At 35.0% G+C, this 19,534-nt stretch overlaps 1 protein-coding gene across 5 annotated transcripts in view; it reads right to left on the reverse strand.

Moving 5' to 3' along the window:
• Positions 1–13,002: 13,002 nt before the first annotated feature.
• Positions 13,003–19,534, reverse strand: part of LOC122515041 (zwei Ig domain protein zig-8-like) — a 41,658-nt gene continuing 35,126 nt past the window's right edge. For 4 of the 5 annotated variants that reach the window (XM_043632179.1, XM_043632180.1, XM_043632182.1 and 1 more), the window contains 3 exons: positions 15,075–15,202; positions 14,199–14,367; positions 13,003–14,068 (listed from right to left, as the gene is read on the reverse strand). In XM_043632179.1, coding sequence (XP_043488114.1) covers positions 13,977–14,068; positions 14,199–14,367; positions 15,075–15,202 — 389 coding nt within the window. In that variant the 3' untranslated portion in view covers positions 13,003–13,976. The remainder of the gene's footprint in view (positions 14,069–14,198; positions 14,368–15,074; positions 15,203–19,534) is intronic. The other variant, XM_043632183.1, reaches the window with a different exon arrangement.

Consider the following 19,534-nt stretch of genomic DNA (forward strand, 5'->3'; position numbering starts at 1 on the left):
TGTTTTAAGCGTAGAAAGATTGCTACGTTGCACACACACAACAGGTTTCCTACCCTTTCAGTAGGAAAAACATGACACTATTTCCCGGACGAAGTATTGCGAGTTTTAAGTACCTCGGGAGGTCCCTGGATAGGGGAAAGGAGTGGCTCAAGATGGTGAACGAGATTTACTCCTTTATATATTTCTCTATCTCTATTATTTTCTTATTAATACTACACATACATAATTATCGTTATAGTAATTCATTATACATAATGAAGATATTTAAAAAAGAAAAAAGAAGTATAATATAATCGCATAGTAACCAAGTTTGCTGTATTAGATCGAATTGGATGGGATCGTATTTACGTAAAATCGTGAAACGTAACTTCCTACCTTTTCGCACGATAGCTGTTAGATAGAAACGTATACTATTTCAAAGGCGGTGGGTATACGTTTTATCGCAAACTTGCGTTGCGTGCATTCACGAGGGACACGGGATCAATTTCGTTTTCCTCCTATCGAGATATCTAGCAAAGCAACGTGTTGCTGCTGCGAGGAACTGTGCGATTCGTGACCTCACTCCAATTTTCTACAGGAAACCTTGTGAGAATGGTGACGCCTTCGTAATTGAATGCTTAAGCTGCCCGAGCGAACCAATTTAAATGCATTAGAGTTTAGGAACTTTTTTATTAACTCGAGGTACCGTGATCGGATTCAACCATACTATTTGTATTATATATTGAATATTTCATGATGGTATATAATACAAATAGCAAACTGAACGTATACTTACAATCCATATGGTCAATGCAACTCTGCGCAACACTTTCACGTTCGATTCCATTTTTTTTCTTATTCGTATCGATAATTTTTCATTATTTTTGTTCGATTAAAAAATATCAGTAGCTACGAAATATCTCTTTACAATTGCAGAAAATAATGAAAATCTTCGTTGCGATAGGACTTATACGTTTCCCATGCATTTTAATCTTGACAAGTAAATATCGCGCTGTATAACGAATCACCTGTATTGATCCAGTAAACATTCTACGAAGCCTCGTTTGATGAATTTCATTGAAATAACACTTTTAAGTAACATCAAATGCGAAGAACGTGTAAACATTGAACGGTTCGGTTAACAGTGAAAGTTTCATTGTATAAACTACCGTTAGCATAGTATTATTAAATGTATCAAATGAAATATAATTAATATACCTATAAATTTTCTATAACGCGGTTAATTCGTTTAATGTTATATCGAATCGTGTTAGGGTTGCGCCAGGGTTGAGTAAAAAGGACAAAGTTTCTAACTTATGTTAGTTTAGCACGAAAAGGAAACTTTAAAAGAACAAATTTAATATTAACTTTTTTGACTTTATTTTTCGCGTCAAATTATCCCTGGTAGAGTGTACAGTAGACAATAGTTCGTACCCAATAGCTAATAATCTTTTATTGCGAGCAATTGTAAGTAAGATTCAAAATGTCCGGAAGACGATGATCGATCGTATTATGCTGGTGCAATACGCTCTTGAATTTTATGACGACAGGGAAGAAGGAGAGCGTTAGTCGAATTTCGAGAGGACTCCAGACGGCTGTTTTGCATTTGAGCAGTATTCGATCCCGTTACCTATAGATTCCTAGTATACTTTACGATGGAAATATTCCGGTCACGGATCCGGTTTACGTGACGTCTCCATCGAAAGGAGTTGGTGGTCGGTGGTTGGTGATGAAGCAGCAGAGGGAAGGAGTGCCGAGGGTAGAAGCCGAGGGTACGAGCCGAGGGTTGTCGACAGTCTTTTCGACCTCCACCTGTCGTAATGAAGACGTGCACCCTAATCCAGAGAAAGGACCGAATCTAATCCATGAATTATTGCCTCTAGATACCTCGACCACCAGTAGGCCCCCCTTTCGTCTCACCCCATCCCAGCCCTTTTCTTCTCTTCGCTTCTTCTCTTCGCTCTTTCTTTTCGATCTATTAATTCGCGTCGACCGCATCGTGTGTCGCCATTTTTTCAGTCACCGACGGAAAATCCATCGCTCGTGTCAATCCCCTTTCTCTTCGTATACCATTCTCTATTTTCTCTTTTGACTGTCTCTCTTTATTTTACGCCCGCGTTCTGATTCGCGCATTGTTTTGCGTAATACATTGGCGTAGTATGTCAAATATTTTCTAAAGTAATAGTATTGGCCTATTCTTTGGTAGGAAGGTAATATAACATTGGGGGGTATCTATTACAAAATAATATTTATATGTTCTTTTTCTTGTCGTTATATTCATATTTTATATTAAATAATAGAAAATAATTTCATCATCATTCTACAAGTTTCAAAAAAGATTTCTTTTTTTTCCAAATATAATAAAATATTGAAATTACCTTTCCCTATATATATCGTTTGATATCGTTAATACGAGTCTACGCCAATGCATTCGTCCACGATGACGCCGTGCGTGAGTCTTTGCATTTTTCACTACAAAGGAGAACAAACAAGGAAAAAAATAAAAAAGAAAAAAGAACGCGAGAGAGAAGAGTTGGAAGGAGTAAAAGAGTGTACGGAGGAGGATCAATGTGGAAAAAAGGAGTGGATAGGAGTCTGCTAAAACTAGCCGACGTTTTTAAACGTCCCATGAGTGCGTGTCGCGCGCGCACATACACATTTATATTTATGCATGTATATACGTGTGAAGTATATCAACACCTAGAAAGGTATACGATAGGATAATATACCCGTTGAGTGTGCAAACGTTTCCATATCTCGCGAGAAATTATCCTTGTTACGTATTGTGTCTCGGTACGTCGCCTACGGCGAATCGTCACGAAAGAAGATAATTGTTCGACAAAAATGAGATACAAAGAAAGAAAACGAGAAAGATAATCGACGTTCTTCTTCCCTTTTTTTTTTCTTTTTCAAAATCATCAACTATTTTCTCAAAGATCTTTAAAGAAGATATCATTTTCAACGGATATTTCTCCGAGCACTCTTACAATTCACGAAGATCTTTCTTATTTTCTACCGAATAATGGTTGGGTTTATATAAAAGCTTAATATTTATTTTCACCAAAGAAAATACGCGAGAGCTTTATGTTTTATTATTAAAGTAGTATCGCTCGATTAGCTGGGATAGGGATTTTGGGGAAATAATTGTATAATTCCAATGAATATATTATATAATTTAGGATAAAAGAAGACACATTTTAGGGAAAAGTGGACGCAACGAAGAATATTTTCTTGCCATTTATGGCGTTGTTTTCTCTCGGAACATCCCTTATCGGATTTCCCTCGACGATATAATCCTTATCTGATTGCGAGCCGCTTACGGGCGGGAAGATAGGAGCTGTTATTTCGCAAAAGCGATAGGTGTACGTGGATTGGGCCGATTGGACACTCGATTTTAACCGGTCACTCGTGATGATGACGGATCGGTCTTGATTACTCCTTGCAATTTATCCTACAGCTTTTAACTCTAACGCGAGTGTTGAAAGAGGATAAGAAGAGGAAGCAAAGATGGAAGAAACGTTCTAAGGGACGTCAAACTGGGTGCTGATCCACCTCGACACTCGTGTAATTATCTTTAGTGCTTCGCTTTTAATGAGTTACTCTTATCGTTTCATCTAATTCGCTAGGTAACGCGATACAAGTTTAATGTGCCGCTTATTATAGGATTAATCGCGATTGGTCAAACTTTCCAACTATTTTTTATCTCCTTCGAAATTCCTCGGTAATTGGACTTTAGGTAAATTTTGATTTCGTCAGGAATTTGATCGTCCGGTCGCAATAACAATGCGATCAAAATAATACTAAACCGTTATAAGCATTATTTAAATACACGCCTACGATAATGAGTATTTTTATCGATGAAAATAATGTTCATATATTTTGTACATTAAATGTAAGCGTATTTAATACTTTGTCATTTTATTTGCTTTGTATTTTCAGCGTAAAACATTTTCATAATCGTCGTATCGGTGCATATTCCAAATAATAAAAGAAATCGGAATTGTGTTTTCTCTCGACTAATCCTTCCGCGGGTAGAGAATTCTGAAATAAAATAAATATATGCGCGTCAGTTACGCGTTATGAAGGGAAGGAAATAATTGCCTGGCTTATCTCGTTTCTCTTTCTCTTTCTGTGTAATACACGTAATATAACGCAAATGTAACTAGAGTAGGTATATTTAAATACGGCCAGCAAAAGATAAGATTCGCCTGTCGTTGACTTTGATTGTACTATTATTCTCTCGACGTAAACGATCGTTCTAGTGTAAAGGAAAATGGTAATGAGAGACCCTATAATCCTTCTTATCTTGGTCTGTGTGCACGCGCATATGTTCACACTTGACAGATAAGACGGATGACAAGAAGGATCATATAGAATGAAATATAAATATCGGAGAGCTACCAAAATCGTCTTACATCAGCCATATTCAACCTGCGACCTAGCAAACCTTCTAGCGCAGCTTGGCACGACTCAGTCATCGATTGATCTTTTTTTATATAATATACAAAAATATTACGAGTTTTAAATAATAAAATTACAAATATAGAGACGATCTATAAGCGAAAAAGAAAGAATGAAGTAACAAAAAAGATAAGATAAATTTATTATCAATAGTTTATCGTTTCCTTTGAACCGCTTTTTCGTAAAGCAACGTCCAATAATCTAGCTGATAACTAAAGCCAAGGGGTGTATCGCGTCACTCTATACACGCATCGTGGTCCCTGAGCTACGATTGATCAAGTTTCCAAGCGAGAGAATAGGTACGCGTACGTGTGTTGCGTATGTGTGTGCCCTAAAGTGCAACGCACCCTTCATGTCTTCGAGGTAAAATATGTTTTCGCTATCTCCTCTGAACGGTGGATAATCTGCCATGCTGCTAGGACGATAGAAACCGTTATAACGTAATCCGGCTTTCAGCTAATTTAATAACTCCATTTTGAAAGGTACTTATTTTACGACTCGCTCACGCCGACTATTTGCCGATAAACGCGCGTATTTTCGCGTATACCGATTTGCTTAAAGAATTCCCCGCTTCTCCAAAGGTTAAAACTTTTCCTCTCTTGATGAAAATCAATGAAAATTGTTGAAAAAAAGTTCATCGGAAGAAAAAAATCAGGTGATTTTCTTTATAAACGCGTCTGATACTTTTTGCCGTGTTATTTATAATTTGAAGAAAATATTTATTATCTAGTTGAAACCACTACAGAATTGAATTTTACATAAGGTGTTGTTTGAATGCTCGATCATCCTTTTTTAAAGAAAGCTGAACGCGTCTTTGAAAAGTACACTTTACTAGATGTAGTGTGTGCCCAAGTGATCGACCTACATGCTTTCTGCATGGATACAATGTCTCGTGTCCTGTAGAGTGGACAGAACTAAAAGTAAAACTAAAACTAGTTGAAAGTACTATCGCAATACTGTTATAGAACAAGAGTTAGGAACTACCACCACCCCGGTAGCATTGAGATCTTTGTTAAAAAAAGTGTTGCTCTATTTTTGATTCAATGATATTACATTAAAGGTAAACGCAAGAACGGACTGACAAATGCTACTTTCGCAAAGCTAAATTATTATTCAAATTTACGAAATATACTCTAAATTTGAATAAATTTCATGAAAACCTTCAAGCACCTAAATTATAATACAACGTTAAATTTGAATTTTTATTAAATGCATATTTAAGATATTAAATAATTGCCGTTATAAAATTAGAAAAAATGCTGTTCTTTGCGTTCGTAAATACTCGCGTCAATTCATGTTATATTATTCTACGCACTTGTTTGAAAATCAGTAGGAAATTCGCGATCAATTCGAATGGTACAAACATTGTGTTAGATTTGGAGAAAAGTATATTAAATTGAAAATATAAATCGACAGGAAGTTTCTATAATATTTCATATTACGTGAAAAATCTGTTTACAAACTAAAGAAAATGAAAAGGGATATTTGACTTTGTAGAAATTCCATGTATGGTTACGTATATGATATACGTAGATACATATAACGTTTTCCCTTTATCGATTCGCTCCAAATTCCTTTGGACGTGTTAACCCGCGCGCGATACGAAGAATGTAGAGCAGAAACTTTGTAAAACCGTACTTTTAAAAAAGAGACATGGAAAGAAAAGAAGAGAAAGACTAAGAAGATAGAAAGAGACAGTTAAACTATAGGATGGATCGTTCCGAGTAATTAATCGTGAAATGTCTCCCGCTTTTTCTCTTGGATTTAAATCGCAAAGCTTGGAATTAACGCGGACTTGGCCCCGCTGAACTCGTTTCTCTTTCCGAGAATTCGCCTTTTTTCCAAATGCTTTTACGTACATCGATTTTTACTCTCCTTGTTATAATTATTTAAATACATATACGATATACCTATACATTGAATATACGTTGTGTCATTTTACATCGGAAATGATATTAGGGACGATTTTAATTAAGGAGATTATTTGAGATTACGTTATGGCGCATAGTAGAACCAGGTGGATCGACGCACCTTGTATGACCAGGACTAATTACACGAGTCTCTCGATAATTAAGGTTCGCTCAATGGGTTACTCCCTTAATTTCTAATAATCCCTATAATCAATCATTCAATTAACTTATATATATATATATAGTAAAAACTTTCTTACTTGTTTCTCTTTTAGTTGATTACATTAAATTACCATAACTCTGCTAATATAAGTTTTGCACTTAAAATTGACTCGCTCTTTTGCAAGTGAAATCGACTCTTCGGCGAGTCAAATTGACTCTTTGGCAAGTCAAATTGACTCTTTTGCAAGTCAAATTCGCTCTTTTACAAGTCAAATTCGCTCTTTTGCAAGTCAAATTCGCTCTTTTGCAAGTCAAATTCATCTTTTTATCTTGCAATTTGACTTGCAAAAAGATGAGTTTAAAGTGCAAAACCTATATTTAATCGAATCTGACAATACTCGCGTGCGTTTGAAAGATGATATATAAAGAAGTTGTGATATTTGTTTATCGAGTCAAAATTGATTATTTTTCTTTGCATCTCGTAAAAGAGTACAAATTTATGGAACTTTCCTGACTCGTCGGCTGTAGCTTTCATTTCTATCTCTTTAACCGAATTGAATTTCGTTAAAGTGCGATTGTAATTGTTTGAAAATTAGGTCTAGATTGAAGTATCGTCGTCATATGTTGCAATTAGCGTATTGCTTTAGAAAGAGCGAAGAATACGACTCCTTGGGGAATAACGGAGCGTATTAAATACAGGTCAGAACTGTTGTCTCGAGTTTTAACTTTAAAAACATACTAAAATAAGAGAATAGAAGTTCATATATAAATATTACATGCATCCGATATGACCTGGTTTTTCGAGTTACAGTTTATTTGTACTCTTCCTTTTGTTTTCAAGATTAACAGGAGAGCTACTTATTACAATTTTTAAACTAAATAAATTAAGTACACTATTGTATGAACATTTTCTAAATTAGCGATTCCTATTCTGATATACGAACGGGTGAAATTTTGAATAAATCGCAAAATGATAGCTGTTTCAATTGACCTTTTCTTCAAATATTATAATAAAAGTATGAAATAATTTGTATTTTTGTAATACTTGTATATTACATTAAACTCTAATCGAAAGAATAGAAATTTGTTATCAGACCTTTCGTTAGACATTCTTTTATTTCCTGTGCATTAAATCGAATCCGATCGAGTATCGATTGAGAAAAAACGAACGATGGTAATTTACCTCGAAGTTCTTTTCCAGCTGTGGAAAACTCCTCCCCAAAATGGGAGGAAAGTGGGTTGGAAACTCATTGCAGGGCTGATCGCACTGTCCTTAATGATAATCTAAGACATTTCGAAACTTCCTTTCGTTGTCGATCTAATTGTTTTTCTTATTTCTTTCCTTCCTATTCTATTTCCTTTGATCATTTTTTAATTTCAGTTCTTTTAAACGTCATTTTGATATTTCTTCTTATTGTTTTGATCGTAATATACCAATGCGTACGATTTTATGAGACATTCATTGTATATATGAATGAATTGATTATTTTCCATATGACAATAAGTGTTTCGCTTGTATCGCGCGCGAAGATCCCGCATATTCTTTTTTCTTTTTATATGATATTTTCTACTTCTTATTTGATTTAGTTCGCGTTACGTAAATTCGGTAAATTCGGTAAATTCGGTAAATTCTCTCTCTATCCGAATTCGTAAACCATAGATACGCGAGACTTTCATAGCACCGAGAGCGGTTCGATAGCTCGCGTAAAAACGTTACTGGCAAGCTGCGCTTCGTGCTAATGAATATTCCACTGCATATTTCTCCATTTCTTTCTATATTTTCCCTTTTTTTTCCTTTTTTTAATTATATTTTGTAATGTGTTTTTCGTCGACATAAAGGTACACATAACGTAGATACGAATTCCTACCTCCGAGAGCTTTCATTTTGTTATTAATTTCAATTGCATTTATGCGCATAAATATAATACATGCGTACACGTATAACCAGTCGCAGAAGCTTTTAAAACTTTTTTTTAAATTGATCAACTTTTATTCGATTCGCGACAAACAAAAATGCTTATAAATTATTACTAAAATGTTAAACACAATATTTCTTTAACGGTTTTTAATGTTATTTATAGATTACACCTAATTACGTATTTGGTAGGATAAAAGTTATTATAAATGAACGAGGTTTTTGAATATTTGTTAAACCGACTGTACGTTTTTATATATAAGAATGTAATTTTGTAGAACTCTCTTCCTCTTCCTTGTTCCGTTTTCTCTCTCTTTCCCTTCCTCTTTTTCTATTTTTCTTTGTTTGCCTGCTTGTCTTTCATACTTTTAATTAGGTACTAAATTTGTTATCATGCCAACACTCGTGACCCATTCTTTCATTAACTATAAAAATAGTTTGTTAAAACGCGTATGCTACTCGAATTTTAAATTTTCCTAAAACTGGATAGCGACAATAAAAATTAAACAAATTTAATTAGTCATGATTCTATTAATGTACTTTCTTTCTCTTTCCCTTTTTTTCTCTTTGAACTTTCCTTTTGCTAGCCATTTATTGTTATAATTTCGCATCAACGGAATGTTTGTTGTTTTAATGAATTTTTTATTATCTTTATTACTTTTAATTACGCATTTGTCTCAAGGGTTCGCTCAAATTTTATATACATTTTATTATAAAACTTTATGTAAAAATATTGAAACAGAGTACATATATTTTTGATCAATAACACGGTCACTGTTATTTTAGATTATAATTCTATCGAAGAACGTGTACTGCAGTTATTGATACGAAAGGACTCAAAATGCGACAAAATGCGACAAAATTTACGGATGATAAATATACAGGGGGGTATATCAATTTCAATAAAAACTACCAATTGAAAAATTCTATTCGAATCTCGTTTCAAGATGGTCCTGATTGTTTCATTATTATATTTTTCGCTAACCTAATGATAGGGAAAAAAAGAGCAAGAAAGAAAGACGAGTACATTTCTCTTGGGATTGTTTGACTTCGTGGAAATCGGCAGATTTATCTTCCCAGCGTTAGTTTCTCATTCGGTCCTGTTCGATCGAATAGCCGATTAGTGCAATTTTTTTTTCTTCAGACTAGCTGACTGTGCAGTAATTAACACTAGCCTCGATTACGCTAAAACCCGAGGAAATGCATTTCCCAGTCTCCTATCTCTATTCTTTTTCACACGACCCCCACTCGCATCAGATTTATTTCTGATACTCAGCAGAGTCTCATCTTAGTCTTTCCCAACTTTTTTTTCCATTCTTTTTACATAAGCTTTTCCCGAAATGTCAGTCGAACGAACAATTGGACTATTTTATGACCGTAAATTTGCAACTTTGTTGATAAAAGTTTGATTATTATTATTTGTTGTCCTCGTAATTTGGTTGAATTGCATCGGTGAATTTATGCGTCGCACCGAAGCTGCTTACTTCATCCGTAATTGCGTCCTTAGATTCGCTCGCGGCATTTTACAATTCACATTTATCACGGCTCTCTCGCAAGATTCCAAGTGAAAATATACGGCCCGGAAACAAGAGAGTACGCCGCCATTCGTTAAGACGTTTAATTTTATATGACTCTCCATGGAGGTGCTTACCTTCTTTCCCTTTTTCCCTTTTTCCCTTTTTCCCTTTTTTCCCTATCTATCTATCTCTCACGAGCGCGCTCGTTGACGTTATTTATTTTCTTACGAGACAGAGCAGAAACCATTTCTCTCTCTGGTAAGAAAGCTGAAGCAGAACGTTACCAACAATTAATATCGTATTTTTATGCAAAACGTTTCTACTCCGTTTTAATTTTGCTTTTAGGTACTTCCTTTTGATAGCCGTGATATTGTTTTTTCGCTTCATTTTTCTACTTTGTCATTTTTTGGATTTGCCAAAATTCGCATTCGATTGTAACTAATGAGAGGAGTTCGTTGAGAGTAATTAAGCACGGAGCAAAGTATTCCCGATGAATAAATTATCGGTCGAACTTAGGAAGCGCGAAAACAGCGTACGAACGTGCAAAGAAAATAAAACGCGTACGTAAATGAATAACGCAACGGAGAAGCCAAAGTTTGAATTAATCGTTCTAAATAAAAGAACCGACGTGTACCAGAATTTCTTCAACGAGAAAGCTTTCCAGACATTTGCTAATATTTATTTCATATCGCGCCAATTAAAAAGGAACTTTTGCATTTTTCTAAATTATCTCAATTCGATCAACAATATAATATTAAATTAAACATTCCTTTACGAAAGTAACGTTTGCGTTGATTTTTTAAAAGGAACTGTTCTCGTAAAGTAATTGAATCCTCAATTATATAGAAGCTTTTCTAACGAATAATTAAACAATGTATTTTAAGCGGAGGTAAACTTTATCTCTTCTTTATTTAACTTCAATTCTTTTCGTAGTCAACGCAACGTCATCTGCATACCTTCCGACGGAAAAGGTGATTCAATCGTGCGTCGTAAAACAACGATGTATCTAATTCACCTGGTCAAATGATATTTTATCCGTGGTCGCTTTGTTCTGCCATTTTGGTGGCTCTTAGAATAAAAAAGGAGACTTTGCTTCTACGGCTTTACTCAGCTTTCTCAGCATCATTAGCGATTTTCAAACGACGTTTATTAATATTGCCAGAGATAAGCTGGATCAGACGTAATTAATATTTTCTTCTGTTAACACTTCCTATATACTATGGTTATTATCCAACGTCGGTCCGTTATTAGATACGATCTTTCATCTTTTTTCATTAATATTTTTTTTTTGTCATAATATACAACGCGTTAGGCTCATTTTAGAAATTGACGACAGACGTAAAGACGATGGTCAGTGGTTACCGCCACTTTTCTATTGCAATCATTCGCGATAAGTTACCTTCACAGCATATATGTATAAATTTACATTACCACATGTATATGCACTTCAGTTAAGGTAAAAAACGTTAGCACTTAAAATGTCTTCGATATATATTATATTAGTACAAAAAAAGTAGATAAATGAAAGACATATTTTTTTATCGATAGAAACATTTTCAAGAGGAAATCATTAAAGACGTTAATTTTGATAGCGATCATAGAGATCAGCAATTATTTTATTAGAACGATTACAACGAGGTAAGATAATCTACAACTTTTCTTTCTTTTCCCTTTTTTTATTCGAAAGGGTATTGAGATACTACATATGCACAGGAAATAAATCAAACATTCACATGTCTCATCGTTTCATTTGCGATTATGCACTTCATTCGCGATTGACACACATACATAAATCGTTTACGTAGCGTTACTCGATCCTCCCAATGGAATTCTATAAAAAAGTTTGTTTATTTCCTATCGTATAATATTATATATATAATATAATATATATAATATGTGTTGAGAGAGAGAGAGAGAGAGAGTATATATTTATATATATAATATTTTTACATATATTATATATATATATATATATACATATATACCGTGATCCTTTTTTCTTTATCCTACTCTTCTTCATTAATTTGGTACGTATTGGCTGGAGTTTCGATATTTTTCATTTACGATATTACGATAAAGTTCTATTTTACGAATAACTTCTTACTTCTTAAACATGTATGTGTATACGCGAGGACGTATCTGTGTGTACGCATTAATGCATTTAAAAATTTCTGTACCTGTGTGTATTCCTGTTAGTGTATGCGCGTATGTATATATACAGGTGTTTTCTTTTGTATTTTATGTATATTAATGTGTATGAACGTACTTAGGTATGTACGTATACGTACATATATGTATGCGTGATTGCATATTTATATACAGCAAATCTTGCGGCGAAAAATTTTTAGCAAGAAATACTATAACGATAATGGGATTTTTTGCTAAGACTTTTTCGCGAGCCTTCGTAGATTGTTTCCAATCTACCGACACTTCCTTTTTCCACCTATGTTTACGTGGAAGAACGTACGTGCTCTTCTATTTCTTTCTTTCTTTCTTTCTTTCTATCTCTCTTTCTTACACCCTCGCCCACTTCATGGTCCCATCGGTTAAATGAAAAAAAAATATCTAACAAAATTGGAGAGTCGTTCGACGTAACGATTAAAATAAAAAATATAAATTAATTGTCTTTTTCAATGATATTTTTACATTTTCTATTGACCACATTCTCCGAGAAACTTATTTATTTGCGTCCTCTGTAATTATAACACTGGAAAGTAAAATATAGAAAAAATCAGAATACATATACGGTGACTTGCTGTCCTAGAAAATAAAATCTCCTTTGAAGTGAAACTTAAACCGCGTTGTAACTTTGTTGAATAAACTTTCACCGTTCGTAGAGAAATTTATGAGAAAAACGATCTCTCTATCTCTTACTCGCTCACTCCCGTTGGAGATATTTATGCATATGTTGCCGCCACCTCCGTATGCACGTGATTCTTCTTTTCCATACTCTGACGCGTCGCATCTAGGAAATATTTCTTTTTAGATACGCTTTTTTTCTTCCTCTTTTTTTTTTTTTTTAACTTTGTTCTCGTTTTTTTCTCTCTCTCTCTTTCCCTTTTTCTAACGGAAACACACAGGTTTTCTTAACAACCGTATGATTCGTATTCGCGATAGCTTTGAGCTAGGCGTAAATTATTTATTTCACGATCGATTTGATATGTACAGAATGTATAATTCGTATTTACAATCGGCAACATCCTCCCTTATCGTTAAACTCGTATTTTGTATTTTTCGTTCGCGTGCGTCACTTTGATCGAGCTGGTTTATTAAAACTTTGATATTAATATTTATTATCGCAACGAGCTCGTTATCTATCGTTAATATTAAAATGAACGTCTATTAAATTTTCCTTTGACGCATTCGCGACAATAAAGAAGAATATATACGTACAGGGTGTCTCGCGGGAAATTTCACATGCAATTATTTTCTAAACTATTGATTATTTCATAAAGTATTTGAAATAATGTCATTTTAAATGACGCGTCAACAAAAATTTCTTCGAATCCTTCGAATCAATGATAATTTGATCCTTTCGAAGTCGATAAAATGAATATTTTGACGAGAGATAACGCGCGGTATACGGCAATAAAAGTCATTTCTATTCGTAACACGTATTTTGAAGTAAACGAATTATTTGGTAAACAATTTTAAATAAATGTTCTTACGCGGCACCCTGTAGATATGTAAATCTTTATGTTAAAATAATCGGGTTAGAAATTTTGGCGTGAAACAAATGACGCGAAGACGTAAGAAATGAAAATTGACTAGAGAAATAAAGAGAGACGGAAAAAATTATTTTGGACGATTTCGCGAACGGCCTACATTTAAAATGGAACACGTTTTTTAATTGGAATGTTGTTCGATCAACGATAGGTTCCGTTTATATGGTAAAAATAGTTTTGCGTCGGGGAGACGATAATGCGCCATCCTCGAAACTCGTTAGTCGAATCGTTTAGTAATTATTTACGCATATGTGTATCGAGTCGAAGTTAAATGTTTTCGATGAATCTTGAGCAGCACTCGCAAAGGCTAGAATATCGTCCGAAGGAATAGAACGAGCGGAAGAAACGTCGCCGTCATTCTGTCGCCGCTTCCGTGATGCATCGCTGCTGGATGTTCTTCTGAAACAAACGCTATGCTATACATGCTTTATAATAAGAAATTAGATCGTTTCCCGTTTGATTGGAAGGAATGGAGAAATAAGATGAAAATAAAATCGAAATAAAATCGAGAAATAAAATTGTCGTTTACCATTAACTATGTGCACTCGGACGCTGTTGGGATGAGTATTGTTGGGCGAACACGTGTAAAGTCCCGAGTCTTCCTGGATGGCCTTCTGAATGAGCAAACGGCTCGACGTGATGGGTCCTTTTTCCGTGATCAGGCTAATGCCGCCTCTCGGCGAATCGAAGTTAATCGCCTGTGAAAGAAAAAGAGCCAGAGGGAACAAGATCTCCTGCGGTGGCATCAACCTTGTCACCATTCGACAAATTTCCCATCGCCAAAATCTTTACAAAATATTTCCAAAATCTTTCGAAAATCTTACAAATCTTCGTCAAATAATAATTCGTAGTTACCGATTCGAAAATAATCCTCAATAATCGTCTAGTTATTCGAGTCCATATCGCACTCCTTAATTTTAGATTTAAACATTTCAAATGATTAGACAAATTTTACGAGTGGTAAGGGTTAAAAGCATTTATCTGCGTTAAATCGAAGAATCTCATTCGATAGTTTGTTCTAAAACAGATTCTTGAAAGATATTCAACTGGAAATACGGTCTAATTTGAAAGTTCGTTTTCAAATTACACGTCGCTCAGAAACTCCTCAAGCCGTATCCGTTCACTTGCTCCGCATCTAATTCAGATAATCTTACCGTAATCCTATTATCTTAATGTCTAGGTCTCTTGAGAATGCTACAAGCTTTAGATTCCATTATTCCCGCGCAGCTAACAGATGCCTTCGAAAGTACAATAATACTCTTGCTAATCTTTAATCGGCTTAATAGGTTTGAGAAGCTCTCGTCGATCGAGTCGTATCCTTCGTTATCAAAATTATCGATAACAATTCGTCTTAACGAAAGTGACCGTGGTCGATTTTGGTCATAATTATTATTTATTCTCCTACCTGTCGATTATGACTCCAGATTATCGCGGACGGTGGTTCTGGAGCGTACCTTACGAGACACGTAAGATTTATCGTGCTGTCTATGTTGATGAACAAATCTGGACCTCCTGTAATTTCGGTCACTGGTTCTGAAAACAAAAAAAAGAAGAAAACAATTGCAGATAATACTTATTAATCCCTTCCGTTGGTGCAATTTTTTCTTCAAGAAACGCGCATAATGTACGAAGTAACATACGATTATTTAATATTCGGGATTTTTAAAAGAATGTTTTACCAAGCCTTGAAATATATTTCAAGCTTTGAATCTCTTTATCAGATTTTTTTCCGGATTTCATTTCATTGACAAAAGAGGAAGGACAAAGTAGAAAATAGATCTTTTTTTGTCTCGAAGAATTCCATTCTCGGAGATTTCTTTTTTCTTTTTTTTTATATTTCAAGATAAATCAGTGTCGCTAAGGTATAGATAAGAATAGGTAAGAAAAATAATCAATAGCGAAAACTCGGACACGCTTTTCTAGAATATTCTTCAAATTTGAAAACACATTTTTGGAAAAGAGATTGAATTCATTTCGGCCTCTATCAGGTGAAAAAGAATTTTCTTTTCTTTATTTTCCAACATAGAATTTTCTAAGGAAAGCATCGCCTACTCTGTTGAGATGGACCGAGTTACGAATATTCTAACATAGAATTAACTACAATTAATACATATTTCGCTACTTAATTAAACACCAAGCCATTTTTCTCGAGCTTTCCGTTTAAGCTATGATTATTTGCCACTTGTAGAAATATGCGTCGAATGAACTTCTCTTTAATCTGAAAATCATGTCTATAGTGAGTAAAGCAAAAAACTAATGGCTATCGAATATACTTGTTAGTAGTTTACTTACCTCGCAAAGAATCCACACAAAAAATTTTGTTTATGGCGTGCATGCAGTAGTCTTATAATTATAAGATCGACCAACATTCTACACTGATCGGCATTACCATCCTGTTTACTGCAAATATGTACTTCCATAATATGTATCAGCAGAAATTGCAAAGCAAATTAAGTTTTGCTTTTCCTATGAAATGCCTTTACGATTCGGGAAACGAACTGAAAAGAAAAAAAAAGAAAAACGCTAAAGAAATAAATCAAGAAAATAATCAAGCAAAAATTACAACGTTCTTGGTTACGGGTTTCGAATTTGTTTTAGCGTTTTGGGATAAACGTTTTCGCTCATTTTTTAAACGAACTAACAAAACAAGCGTTTGAACTAGAAACGTACGAAACGTGGCTGACCAATCGAATCATAGAAAATTGCGATCTGGGTACTTTTTTCTTCATCGCGAGTGTCGCGAACGAAAATTCGAACGAAAACATAATTCGAATAGAAAATAAGAATAAATGGACAAAGAGAGAAGTTTGTAGAATCCATCGGGGCGTAATTTCTCGCATAAAACTGATACGATTAAGAGTCGAAAGTATAGAATAAATTGCTTTGACCGTTCGAATACGTTTACGACCCTATTGCGATATATCTTTGCAATGTGTATACTTATATTAGTTCCTCCTTTGCTAAAGGATTAGGGTCATTTTCGAAATTGTCCTTTTACATTACGTTTATTGAAATAGTTGTGTAAAGGTCTTTGAAGGTAATTTTCAATGGTACCGGTCGTGCTAGGTGACCAATCGATAGGCAATTGTCAGCCTACTGCAGTTAATCTTCCTTCTATACAGCGAGTAGGAATGCGTTTAATTATCGTTCTCTTGTGCCAATTTATGGATTGTTAAGGCAGCTCGATGAGATTAACTGTACTTTCAGTCGTCGCATCCTAGACTAATCGCTGTTATCAACCAATGCTGCGATTGATCCTTTAGCGTAAAGAGCTTCTTACTCGAATGCCAATCGTAATCGACTAAAGATCAGTACGACCCCGTTACTTGCCAAAGAATTCCTTTAATCGGTGAATATTCTTTTTCAACGAGTACGAGTTTTGCAATTTCTCAATAATTTTCGTTGCAATTAGAAAATGATAAAGCTAATATATTATTTCATTAGAAACATTGCAAATTAGTAGACGCAAACACGGACACGCCGACACGGATAAACAGACATGAGAATTGCCACGAAATCTCGAATGAAAAACGCGGTGGAAAATGATGACACGTTCGTTTTAGCGTCAATTTCGCTAAAAAAAACCAATGCTGATTCCACCAATTGCGTAATTTTTTTCGTGGCAATTACTCGTAAATACAAATACAGTTTCGCGCACGCACCCGCACACACACACACACACACACACATGAATTGATTCAAAGTTGCACGATTATACGTAACTTTGCTTGAGACCTAAAAGACGGAAAGGATTATAGGAAATCTGGCTGGTGCAATCGTATTAGTCGGTATTTATTCGATTTTGGGGAAAATAAAAGTGAATATCAAAAGTATTTGCATTATCAATTATAATTTTATTTGTAATCATGCTTGCCAATAGAAAATATCAATGTTTGAGAAACATTTTATTCATTAGATAAGGCCTTTCTCAAAAGTTTGGAAGATTTGATTATCTTAATGGTTTTGAATAGAATTCAGGAGATTAGAGACAAAGATTCGGATATCTAAATGAAGAAGATTCGATGAATTCCATCCACCGTAATGAATTAATTAGAATCGATAAGTTGATAGATAAACGGGGACGATCTTTGCCGAGAATTCGAATGGAATGTTTCCTTTTCAACGATCAAAGGTAAATTAGCTTAGTCAATTGGATAAGTCGAATTTGCGTGGAAACTCTCGATAATAATTAATGAAGAATTTTAGCAACTCGATAGAATATCTTGGATGGCGAGAAGAACCTAAGCTCGGAGACCTTCGCAATTTGTAGATTTTCAAGTCTTAGACGATATTCTCATAAACTCATTGGCATAAGTTCAACCACGTAGGGTATTTTCTTCCCCTATTCGTAACTTTCTTTTTCCATCGGATAGTTCTATATCTAGGCACTGTGAATATCCGTAGGAAAAGCAATATAGGAAGAAGTGCTCGTCCAAAAACATATTCCTAGAAAGGAAATGAAGATCTCAGTCGACTGTGCAAAGGAAGACGAGCATCGAACGGTGTGTCGGTCAGCAAACGAAGGAATTCTTCCTATGATCTTCCCCCTTTCGCTCCCCCTTTCGCTCCCCCTTCGGCCCCCTTTTCGTTTACATTTCGATCGAGCGAAGAGTATTAAACGCGCTTCCTACGTTTTCACATTTACAGAATATCCGAGGTTTTTTCGGCCGCGCGTTGCGGCGTCCTGAAGTATTATTGGTACATAGAAATATCTGGAATATCAGAAAATAATGTATGTTAACGCGATAAGTTATCGGAAAACCCATACGCGCGTTACCGCTTTCGTGACCGTGGAATCGGTTTAACGGGGTTTTCGGTGCAAGCGACTAGCTACGATTCTCCTACGTTATTCCCTACGTTATTGCGCTATTGCATTGCATTGCATCGTATCGTCGAAGACCATAGAGGAAGTTCGCTCCTACGTCCAACTCTGACAGATTCTACTCTCGCGTTTCCCTACCACGAGAATTTCTCCATCTCCATCTATCTATCTATCTATCTATCTATCTATCTATCTACCAATAATAATTTTCCGTTGACATTTCTCACCGACAGAATATCGATGATGAAACGTCCAGGTAAATTAATGGAAGAACCATGATCAATGAATACCAAATTTGATATACGATTAGATCGATATCGAATTAATTTTTAATTAATTGACGATATACAGTTGTTGAAAACTCAACGCGAACTTTCTTATTCGCTTCTTAATATGTTTGCTAAATATGAAGTAAAATAAAAAAAAGTAGATACTATTTTGTAATTAATTGACGTATACCTTAGTTTGAAATATTGAATAAGGAAAAAAGTTTGTCCTTATTTTCCTGATAGATCCGATAGTTTTAGGATTAAATTTCGTATTATCCGTTTGTTTGTTAACGAATGTACGCTAAAGTCGATAAAGGAAAAAGATCCCATGGAGATACTCGCCGTTAAGTTAAACTCTGGTCGAGGGATAGGGAAGCGTCGTTAACGAGGTCAAAATGCTCGATTCGGGACAACGTAAGATCTCCCTCGTCTATCTGTACGAAGCTTCGACGAAGTAGTTTTGGCTCGGACTTCTCGCGAAGGGAACACTTCAAACATCGAACTGCCATTTACACAAAAGCCATTTACACAAAGGACTACGTTGCTGACGTTAAGATCCTTACTTGGAATATATACCGCGTTGGCTCTTTCAACTTTTCGCTAAAGAAAGAGAAAAGAGGATAGAAATTGAATGACGAAAAAGAATTTTGTTTATAGCGCGAATTTGTGGACTTTGTATTTATGTCGAATAAAATGGCGTACCAGCATCCGCTTAAACACACTTACGCTCATTTAGAATTGCAATGGTCCGTCCACTAACGAGTTAATCCATTA

The sequence above is a fragment of the Polistes fuscatus genome, unplaced genomic scaffold (genome assembly GCF_010416935.1).
Source record: "Polistes fuscatus isolate 324 unplaced genomic scaffold, CU_Pfus_HIC Scaffold17, whole genome shotgun sequence".
NCBI lineage: Eukaryota > Metazoa > Arthropoda > Insecta > Hymenoptera > Vespidae > Polistes > Polistes fuscatus.